The 11,859-nt window shown below is 37.2% G+C and overlaps 1 protein-coding gene across 1 annotated transcript; it reads right to left on the bottom strand.

Annotated features, from left to right (window-relative positions):
* Positions 1–235: 235 nt before the first annotated feature.
* LOC100254552 (PH, RCC1 and FYVE domains-containing protein 1) lies at positions 236–11,182 on the bottom strand. Its single transcript, XM_002281306.5, has 9 exons — positions 10,691–11,182; positions 9,603–9,689; positions 7,032–7,121; positions 6,799–6,885; positions 6,582–6,686; positions 3,454–5,532; positions 3,175–3,321; positions 1,451–1,887; positions 236–926 (listed from the first exon to the last, which is right to left on the bottom strand). The coding sequence occupies exons 1-9, from the start codon at positions 10,736–10,738 to the stop codon at positions 758–760; spliced, it is 3,249 nt and encodes a 1,082-aa protein (XP_002281342.2). The 5' UTR covers positions 10,739–11,182; the 3' UTR covers positions 236–757.
* Between the last annotated feature and the right edge of the window lie 677 nt (positions 11,183–11,859).

Here is an 11,859-nt window from a genome sequence, read left to right as displayed (position 1 = left end):
ATTCTCAACTTTTTCTTCTAATCCAACCAGAAAAAAATGGCTGCAAGTAACCGAAAAAACCATAAAAAAATCATTTGAAAAGTTTTTTACTACTCGTTATAAAATTACTAAACCTGTTGTCTAGAAAATTTAAAAAAAAAAAATTACAATAACAACAAAACGACCTATATAACATTTATTTGAAAGGAAATGCAGGTGCAATGCAGATTGATGAAAGAGAGATGGAGTTATGATGCCTTGATACTAATTACAGAAGTAGGTGACAGAGTTGGTATAGGTTTCTCTCTAACGCTGACGCGTCCACCGATTATTACTCAACCGTGTGAACATATCCTTTGTCGCCAAGTTGCTGAATGGTGAACCACAGCCCATGTTCGCATTTATACGGACATTAAGGGAGGAAAAGGGAGAGGAAAAGAATGCATTTCCGACGCTACATGGAATTCAATACACAAAGATAGTTCTACAACTTCATCTACTGTACAACTACAATGCAAAAGAGAAAGAATCAAGGAATTAAAAGAATTACAGCTAAGCTTCCCTCTGCCTCTAAATCACATCATCTTCACTTTCATGGAGCTTTCCTTTCCTTTCTTCTTTTTAATTTGTAAATTAATTGAATCCTTCTGTGCCATTCCTCTGAAAAAGAGCTTCTTTAGCTGCTAAACAGTACACGTGTTCACCCGACTAGATTCATAATACCACTCAGGTAGCAGCTCGCTTTCAACATTTAATGGCATGAGACTAAGTACTGAGACTAAGTTTGGGAAGATTGTGCCAACTCATTACTTTCATCTGTTGGTGCTGGAGGAACCGATGACCCAGTTGGAGCACTGCTTGATGCTGGTGGGGTGTACTTCCTAAGAAGCCTTTCTTTGTTTTCCTTCCACCATTCTTCTGCCTGTTGGCCGCCAAACTTCCGTTTGCTGTAGAAACATTGGAGAAATGTGAGGTTGTGATAGGAGAGAAAAACTAAGGAAACCCAATATCGTTTAGGACAAGATGGCTTTAGAGATTATAGTGCAAGAATGTTGTCCCATGTGCTTCATGAAAATAATTAAAATCATTAGCTGTGTTGATATTGAAGTCATTCAGCGATTAGAAGGTGGTACACAGAGAGAAGGCCCAAAGTGACATGGATAGAATTATAAAGAATGGACTGAAATGGGCAGGGAGGGAACAGAGTTATTGTATGGATCCCAATTGGACATAGTAAGACACTAAACATAATAATAGAATTAGTTACATTAGTTCATCCATACATATTTGTCATTTCAAGAATGTTTTTTGATCCTTACAATATAACACAATTGCTAATATGACTACAAAATCATGCCAAAGACAAATATTTTTCCCAAGAAGGTAGCCAATTAAGAATAATTTGTATATATAACATATAGCATAGATCTTCCACACACATGCACAGTTGAAAAACCATCTATATACATACCTGAATCTAACTCTCTTGAAGATCTTGGTACCATTTTTGAGTGCAATGAAAGTCACATAAACACCAGGCTCAAATTGTTCAGTACTTTCTGGTTCTCCTTCATATTTTGCTGCTGATCTTGAGCCATTTTCTGTGCTTTGTTGAGGCACAGCATCTCTTGTAATTGAAATGGATAATTTACTGCTGTCCTGTACAGAGCTTTCACCATTCTGTGTTAGGTCTGTAAGCCCTGCAGCATTTACATGATCCTCCACACCCAAGGGATTGGTAACAGGGGCATTTTTCTGGTCAGATTCCAAGTCTGCTGGTAAAGAAGATGAAAATTCGGCTGCTTGAGTTCCACTGGTATTTAGAAAAGCTTCAATTTGAGTTTGCATAGATTTAAAGGTTTCACTGTCATAGACCTCAGGAGGTAACTGCTTTTCCATTTCTTTAAGCTGAGTCACATGAAAAGCAGCAAGCATATAGGCCAGTTAGCATGATGCAATTTGTCACAAAAACACTACGAAGATGAACACAGTTTTTCATCTACGTCACTGTAGTTATTTCTCACAGATAAACCATCCAATGCACATTATTTTGTATTAGAAAGCTTGTGTATTCTACTACTCTACATCTTCTTCCAGAAGAGGATCTTTAAATACCTTGAGCCTACACTAGCAGAAAAAAAAGGAGCATTTCTGACACTGATAATTGTGAACTAGTTTGTAAGCTCATGAGCGAGGACATTAATAATGGTCTGTTTATTAGCAGCAAGCATGGCATGCATCACATGGGAGTTACTGCAGGTATAAGGCTCCATGGGTGTACTGCCTTTGCTTTTTTATTTTATTCATTTTTATTATTATAAAAAATATGCAATTTGTCATGCAGAAAGTTATTTCATCATATGCAGACCAAAAGTTCACAATTGGATCATTTTTAAAGTGAATCGGTACTAAATTTGTGGATTCATGAGCACTCTCAAGATAATCCTATAGAAAAATGCTTATTGAGGCTTCAAATGTCAATTCCAAGGAGGACTCACAAACATAAATCACCAGACCAAAGCAAAAATTTAAAGTAATGGTGAACCCTTCCTGTATAACTAAGAGCTTTTTGTCTTATTTTCTCATAGAAATATCATATCATACTTATTCATCATCATCACGCACACATACACACATATAGAAAGGCTCATATAAATACCTCTGTAGGCGCTCAAAATCTTAAACTTATCAACAGAATAACGAATGAAAAGATATTCATATCTGTATTCTTTCCTCGTATTTGGTTTGGCCATTGTAGGGTATTATGATCTATACATATTCTTAATCCCTCTTAGGGAGACTCATATCCATGCACCTATTTCTATATTATTAATAAGATCAACACGAAAGAGGGGAATCAAGCCACCAAGGATGAAAACACATTATCCTCTTTTCTTTATCTTGCTTTGTCTTACTTTTGCTTCAAGTCTAAAACTACAAATGGGCCATATTTCATCATTTCATCACTACAACTAACTTATCACATTTGTTTTATCAGCATTAATTTTTTTTTCATTTTTATTGACAATCATGCAATTTGAAATGGTTTTTTGTTTTTCCTTACCAAAAAAGTTAATGAATCTTTTGAATGAAAAGTAAACCTATGCTAAGATGGGATTGACAACTTAAAAGAGTTTGATTTCTTGAAAAAAACCAGTTCTTGCCAAGTTGATGCACACTTTGAATGCAGTATACCTGTGTTGTGATGGACTTGACAACTTCCTTTGCTACCGTGCATTTAGAAGATTCTTCCAGAGCCAACAAATCAGCTTCTTGGGCATTTTTACGTAATTTCTGAATCTCTGCATCTTGACCTTCTGACTTCTGCTTCAAACTTCTAACCTAAAGTCAGGGAAGTGAAAAACTAAGCTAGTACCAAGGCATTGCAAAATGAAATTAGGTTCAGAAGTTTGAAAAAATGGACCAGTACAATGATTCAAATAAGCTTAACTACGAAATAGAATTATCTCTTACTTGGTTTTGCAGCTTTGTTACTTCTTGATTTAGTAGCTCATTTGTCTTCTTGAGACTATCAATTACACTCCTTGAAAATACAGGACCAGCAGAGCGTGGAGGGCTTGGTCTCCTAGAGTATGGTGAAACAGGTCTTGAGAATGCCGGCTGAGGTGGAGGTGGAGGTGCAGTCTGAGGTGATGCTGTAATAACAGGCTTTAAAGCATTTTGAAGAGCACTCAGTGAACTTGGAAATGCAATGTCTTTAAGAAGTGATGGACCTTGGGAAGATTGGATCATGGGAGAAGGATCTGGTCTTGGCCCAAGCCTTGCTGGTTTAAATTCAAAATAATTGATTGGTCCAGGAGACATCAGAATCCTTGCAGACCTTACCTCTCCTCTATCTGACCTGATTGTTGCATCTATTGATCGGCGGGGGACAGTGTTTTTCCTATTAAAAATAGAGGCATCTCCAGCCTCAGCTGCTTTGAGTTTTGCATAGCAAGGGTCACATACTCGATGCGGTTTGCCTGGAGTTGGAGCCAATGCAGCTTTTAATGCCTTTTTGGAACTGCAAGCATGGCAATGCACTAGCCCACAGTTGTAGCAGTTGTGCCGCTTCCTGGTAAAACCAAATGCCTGCCTGCAACCAGAGCAAACTGATTGGTCTGCTCCAGAGACCCACTTATGAATGCAAATACTTGCAGTGAAATTGGAACCACATGATATGCTTTTTACATTCCTATCTTTTAGCGCTTCGACAAATGTTGGAGATCTCCTATCTTCTGTGTCCCCATGTCCCAATCTTCCATTGGCACCTCTTCCCCAAGTGAATACTTCACTTCTTGATGTCAGCACAGCAACATGATAGGCCCCACATGAAATTTCTTCAACAAACTCACCGACCAATTTATCTTGTACCAAACAAGGTAATCTCCCATCAGAAAGTGGATTTCCTAGTTGACCATATGCAGTACCACCCATTGTGAACACATGTCCTGATGTAGTGAGGGCAACAGTCATAGTATGTCCACATGCCAGCTGATGGAAATTATAGTCAATAAGTGCAGAGACACAAGTCGGAAGCAGGTAAGTTTCCTTGCTTCCATGACCTAAACGGTGTTTATCACCATCACCCCAGGTGAACAACTTTCTAGATGAAATATTTGTACCAGACTGGCTCATAACCTCTATGATAGCTGCTGTATGCCATACTCCACATGCAACCTTAATCGTCTTTAGTCCACTTAATATTTGAACCTCCCTTGGATATGGAACACTTTCTCGATCTCCATGGCCTAGAACACCAAAAGTTCCATCACCAAATGTAAAGAGTTTCCCATTGGAAGTTGCCAGTGCTGAGTGCCATGTGCCACATGCAACAGATAAAACCTGAAGTCCTTCTAAAGGACCAGAAACTCTTTTTGGTATCCAGTGGCTAACCTCAGTGCCATGACCAAGAAGTCCAGCATTATGAGTACCATCACCCCAGGTAAATAAATCACCGGATGTAGATACAGCACATGTATGATACTCACCACATGCAACAAAGTCCACATTATTTACTGCTAGAAATTCAACAAGATGAGGGCGACTGAAGTCGTTATCTATTCCATGGCCAAGTCTCCCACCAGATTCCTCCCCCCAGGTGAAAACTTCTCCTTGCCTGGTAACAAGAGCAACATGCCGAACACCACAAGCAATCTGATGAACATCTAGAACCACATTTGACTCCAAGGATTTTGGAGTCAGAACATCTATTTTTATAGGGAATGGGCTCACTGATCCATCAGGTAAAACCCCATCACACCATACCTCTCCCCAGACATAAACATCACCCAACGATTCTATGTCATCTGGTCCAGAACCTTGACTTGAGCAGCTAGGAGTGCTCGAAACACTAATCCGGAAACCATCCACTCCACTTGTTCTTAGTTGCATATTTGTGCGTTCTGACCCCGCATCTGAGCTCGCCCAATTCAAAGAAGAGTCACGAGAACTCAGATCAACAGATGACCTACCACGTGCAATGCTTGAAGCAAAATCTAGATTTACACCAAATGGCCGGCCATTTTGAATGAAATCCCCACCATCATGGAACTGAAATAGCATAATATATCTTAAATAAATGATGAAAAAACTTAATAACATCTAATGGATATTCTGAGCAAAACAAACAAATTAAATAGATCAGCTGCCTACATTATTCACTGTTGATAAGAGAATTTAATATGTAATAACAATATTGAGTATGTTGCATTGTATGAAAAAATTATGCTTGATAATTAAATTATAGCATGCAAAACACCATGAGAATTTGCATTGAAGAAGTAAAATAAATAGTATTCTTCAGTTATCCAAATGAGATCTATTAGGTTAAACAAAGACACTAATTAACAAACAAGGGATGTTGAAAAAATCACACATGTAGCATATGAAGGTACCATTCTTCTGTAAGTAAATGTTTACACTGTTAAAACAACGTGTGAAAGGATTTCTGTGAACAGAATAACAAGATCGAGGATGCCAATATAGTTGTCCAAGGTTTACAAGATTAGAATCTACCAAAAGTGAGAGCATCATCCTTGCATCAAATCAAATTTACTTGGAAAAACTTGTCAAACTGACACTTTCAGAAAAAGTGTTAAAACTTCTATAAAACTAAAGGGAATGAAAGGAGGCCTCCCCCCCACAATACAAGTCACCAGATGAACTGAAGTAGCTGGCCATAGTTTCCCTATAATTTGATAAGGACAGGTTGGCTTGGTTTTTCATCAAACCAATTTCAGGTATCATGGAACTCAATTGTAAACACACCTACACACGCGCACATGCACACATATTGTAGATGCAGGCCAGTAGATGAACCTACTTGTACAAAAGATAATGTAATGAGAACAATTCTTTTACCCGGGAAATTTGGATTTGTTACCAAAGTAGTGATCATAACTATTTTGATGAAACACTAGAGAAAAGGTAATTTTAGCACTCAATTTGTTTTTGCATACAACCTCGTGAACTAAAATTCACATACTTAAGGCAGAAAGCATGAAACATAGCCAAGGATACTCTGCAAAGTGAGGAACAATGTAATATAAGGAACTAAAGTACTAAGCATAAATATATTGATGTTGAAATGAAATTCTCACATCGGGAATGTCACTTCTGGTGCGTCTATTACGATGTTGTCCAGTAGAAATTAATGCCTGGAGACCCGCAAGCCAAACTTCAGCTTCAACTTTGTCCTTGCAGATCTATGGGTTAGAAACAGTTAAGATTGATTGACCGACTTATCATCAAGGTAATCAAAGTTGGCTTTTGACTTGAAAGTATTAAAGTTAAACTGAATAATCCCATTTCACTAACCAGATCAAGAGATCTTTCACCGTTATTGTATAGAAGTGAAAATGATAAATAATCTTTTTCAGGGCGCAAATATCTTCTAAAAACAGCCTGTAGACAATAACAAACAAGTGAAATCTGAGTCTCTTTTGTTTCTTGCAAATTGGAAGTCTTGGTAGCACATTATACAAGAGTGTGTTAAATGAATGTCAAACATAAAAACTATTAGTTAGCTCTCAATCTACAGCATTACTGACAGTTCTCTGTCCAGGGATAATCCGTGATACAGAAGATAGTTTCAAATTTCTTTCTTCTCCATGTGAATACCAGATCAATGTCGTTTCATCCTGTGAATTACATCAGACTGTAAGCATTGACACATTTGAGGTTCTTGAAAAATATATCATGATTGTGCAAAGAGAAGTTAAAGACGAAATAGTCCATTAAGAAATAAGCAGGTTTGTTATTCAAACTCTAAAATATATAAATATAGTAATACAAAGGCCCATGGGCACATTTTATATTTATATATAATATATATTCGCCAATGCATCTATATGTATATACATAGGTCAAAACTTCAATCAGACAGGTGCAAGTTGATGAATAGTGCACAAGTATTTCAATTGGCCAAGGCCCATAAGGCCCATGTGGGATGAAACCTGATGCTTGGGCTGGGTTTTTCCAGCAGCATAGCCCATAAAATGGGCAGCAACTCGGGAGATGTTGGGTCTCCCATGAAGTCTTTGTTTGTCTGTTGTTGTTCCTTTTTTCTTCTCTTTCAATTACGGCAGAGGAAAGAACAAACGTTCTGAAAAAAAAAGGGGGCTGGAAGACATGGCGGTTCCTTCTCGTAACTGAAAATCTGGGTTATCTTCACCTGTGTTATGTTGGCTTTATGTCAAGGGTGCTCTTCATCATATGTGGAAAACTTATCTGGTGAGATTTATTCATTACTTGTAAGCGTAAGAATTGTTATGGTTGTTTCTCTTCCTCCATCTTTGTAATACCACAATTCTGTTGCTATAGAGTTGAGTATATGATAGACACTATAGCCTCTTATCATGCTACCCCTCACATGGAGTTGTTTGCAAACTACAAAGCTGGAGACTTTGGGGCAGTCTCAATGGGAAATTCTACTCACTCCTAGATTGTGGGGATGTATGATGTACGTCTTGAAACCAATGTTAGATTCTAGTAGACCTTGAGAGATGTGAGGTGTGTGTAAGATTTGCTCCTCAATCTGATATCTCATTTTGCAATTGATAGGAAAGCATGTGAAAGTCATTTTGGTGGTGATAAATGGAAACTTATTATGGGTTTATTTAGTGTTGCAAAAGGAGAGGTTTGTTCCACCCTGTACAAGACCCAAGGGAGAGTTTGCAAGAGTGAGTTGAATGCTTCATAGGATGTTTCCTTAGCAGGAGATCTAGATATATGAGCAAGAAAGAATTGTTAATTATGGCAAAGAAGTCATTAAAGTCTAAAAATGAATCTTTTTCTCCATGAGATCATTGTTTGCTTGGTAAACAATAAAGAGTTTCCTTCAATGGGACTTTGCAAAGGAAGATGGAGAAGCTAGAGTTGATCTATTCTGATGTTTGTGGACCTATAGATGTGGAGTCCCTTAGAAAAAATAAATGCTTTGCTCCTTTCATTCATAAAGCTGCCTGGAAATATGAATGTATTTGTTGAGAACAAAGGATCAGGTTTTCAGCACTTTCAATAAGTCCATGTCGTAGCTGCAAGAAAGACGGTTGAAAGTTGAAACTGAAGTGCCTAAGGTCTAATAATGGAGGTAAGCATATATCTCAAGGGAATTTGAAACTTACTATTCTAGAAATGGCACAAGACATGAGAAAACAGAACCTAGTCCCAACAGTATAATGGTGCAGCTGCAAGGATAAATCACGCTATCATTAAGAGAGTCAGGTGCACACTGAAAAGTAAAAAATTGCCTAAGACGTTTTAGGGGGAAGCTGCCCACACTGCATGCTATTTAATACACAGGTCCTTATCAAATCCAGAGAACTTTGAGGCTCCCTAAAAGGTGTGGATAAGCAAGGATCTCTACTATTTTCATTTAAGCATCTTTGGATGCAAAGATTTTGTGCATGTTCTCGAAGCACAAAGATCCAAGCTTGATGATAATGCAACTCTAGACCTATTTGTTGGATCTGGTGAAGTAGAATTTGATTCAACCTATGGGATTTAGCTAACGAGAAAATTATGGGAACTAAAGATGTAATCTTTCCAAAGGATCAAACCTTAGAAGAATTTGGCAAGACTAAGCAACCCAAAGGTACAGATGATGGCTTGACAAAGTCGATATCTATTCCTTCTTCATCACAATAGCCTAGACAAGAAGAGAGAGTTGATGAATCAGCATGTGATACGTCACATGAGCTAACTAGAGATAACAGTTCAGTTGAAATGTCTGCATATGAGCCAATTGAGCAGGGGGGGTGGTCACTTCATTAAAAAATTTAGTACTTTAGGTTAGGAGCCCAAGTATGTATTTGTGTTTGAATGGATTTACAGATGCCGATATAGTTGGTGAAGTTAACAGTAGGAGGCCAGCCTTCATCAAAAGATTGGGTGAACACATTGAGACTAATTAGAAATACTCTATTTATTGTCATTTAATTGGTTCTCTCTCTCTCCCTTTCTCTCCTTTTCCTTCTCCATCCACTTAGAAGTTTGCATTCCAGAATATCAAATGCAGTTTTAGCAACAACCATGTATGACATAGAGACATGGTCTAATCGTTAGATTGACTACCATTGGTGTGAATAATTTTTTCAATTGGAAAGGAAATAATAACTTACTGTAGAGATTCTGAATGGACGAAACTTGGGCTTCCCTTTCCGGCTGTACTTGATTAGCTGAGTCCCTTTTTTCAAAGTAACAAGTGCCTACCAAAGAGAAAAATTCCAAACCCATGTAAAAGCGCCCAGAAACCAAATAAATTCAAATTTGAATGACTATCATGCTATAAAAGAACAGATGTCATGGGACCATGTTCTACACCATAATATAATCATTAGCATTCAGATTTTCAGAATGGCTACCAATTTTCATTCACTAAATACACACACTTCTATATATATATATATATATATATATATATCTATCTATATTCTTTTTTACCTTTCTTCCCTTCTCCTTTATGTGTGCTTTCCATTATTTTTATCATCCTGTTGCTGACATTTAGCTAATCCTTTCCCCTAGACTACCCAAGTCTGGTTGGATACTCAAAGCAGCCCAAAACATTTACCCCAGTATTTGGCTTTATCATTGTCCAGCCCCTTTTTTTTTTTATAGTCATTTGGAAATTAATGTTCCTAAAATCCATCATCTGGAAATACAACTGCAAGCTGGCTTGTTCTCTTCTAACGCCTTGATCTGCATAACATTACAATACCCTTCATGCTGATACTGTTGGCAAATTCAAGCTATAGTATTTGAACTGCAAAACAGATCAGCAGGTCCATTAATGTCATCAACTAATCTGACTGCCAACAACATCTTGCAAGCTATTTAGTCCTTTAACTTTTGCCCTTCGTTTTTTCACCCGGTCCTTTCAACTTCCTCCTTCCACTCTTTCTTTCTCTCTTTTTTTCTGCTTACCAAAGAAGCTTAAACTCGTTCGTTATTTTCACCAAATTTCTTTCCTTTCATTCATCACCAATTTTAACACAAGCAAATTGCCACATTCGGTAAGAAAAGAAAGCAAATTAAGATTTCAGATATGAGCCAATCTAATTTCCTACTCCACCTAATTCTTCATTTTCTAGAAATAACACAAAAGACTAGATTAAAAACTCCATTTTCTTTTAGTTTCCTAACTTTCCTCATCAACCAAACAAAGCTTAAGAAATATTAGGGGGAAAAAAAAAACAAAAAGGGAACTCACTTGCTCGATGTCACGCTCAGAATTCCCATAACTAACAGGATCTGCCATTCCATCTGAAAAAATTCTATGGAAAGCACCGGAGAAAGGAGAAGCGAACCTGTCTCGACCAACTGCATCAGGTGCGGCGACTTCCGTGCCCCAGTCTTCATAGATGTAAATCTATTCTATTTCGGCCTATCATCAAATTCTCCAATCCTCAATGTAGAAAATTGATCAACAAAAAAAACTTAAAATTCATGCAAACATTAAAACTAATTGGCAGTCTTCGTCATCCATCAACAGCCTCGACATCAATCCGAAAATCAAAATGATCTACACCTCGAGCTATAAGTTCAATAATTTGGTGAAATTTCAATAAAACTTGCTCTCTGTTGAATGTGTGAGCAGATTGAGACTCTGCACATTGCAAAGGAAATCCTAGAGAGAGGAGAGAGAGAGGAAAGAGCGAAATGACAGGTAACGGTTAATGTTTAACGGGAGCGATCTTGGCGCGCTTTTTTTGGGGGCATTCACCAAGTTTTTTTCTTTTTGTTTATTAGAAAAGATTGCGTTATTTATTGACACGTGGCATGACGAATGGACTCCTGATTGTTGACCATGGGATGTCCAGCTTCCACGTTTGTTTGGAGTATTGGGAAAAGTAAATTTTGATAATTTTTTTTCAAAAAAAAAAGCCAAAAAACAAATGAAAATAATAATAAACCAGTTTTAATGGCAAATTTATTAAAGTTTGGAAAATAAGGTGGCCTTAAAATAAGATTTCAATCTTTTTATTTCCATCTCTATTCCTATACCGATATATGCATGATTTTAGCTTTCTATTGAATTGAAGGAAAAAAGAGGAGGAAAAAAAAGGTTATTTTCTTTGCTTCATATCATTGAAGAGTGTGTTTTATGTGTACTTTTATACAATTAGCAATGTCACGTATACAACTCGGGTCTCATATATATATACCCACATTCATTCATTTGTACCACATACATGGTCTCATTATATGCCTTTCAACGGTTCAAATTGAAGTTTTGTAGGTACCAATTTCCGGACCTTGATATTTTCCTATATAATGGCATCTAAATAGAGTGGTGGTGTTTGTTTTTTTACTTAATTCTAAATAGAACCTTAATGCTTAATAGTATTAAATATTAGGTTGTTTGTTTTTGTAATATTT

This window comes from Vitis vinifera, chromosome 5 (genome assembly GCF_030704535.1).
Source record: "Vitis vinifera cultivar Pinot Noir 40024 chromosome 5, ASM3070453v1".
Lineage (NCBI taxonomy): Eukaryota > Viridiplantae > Streptophyta > Magnoliopsida > Vitales > Vitaceae > Vitis > Vitis vinifera.
The sequence above is the reverse complement of the archived record's forward strand: the minus strand, read 5'-3'. Positions and strand labels throughout refer to the sequence as shown.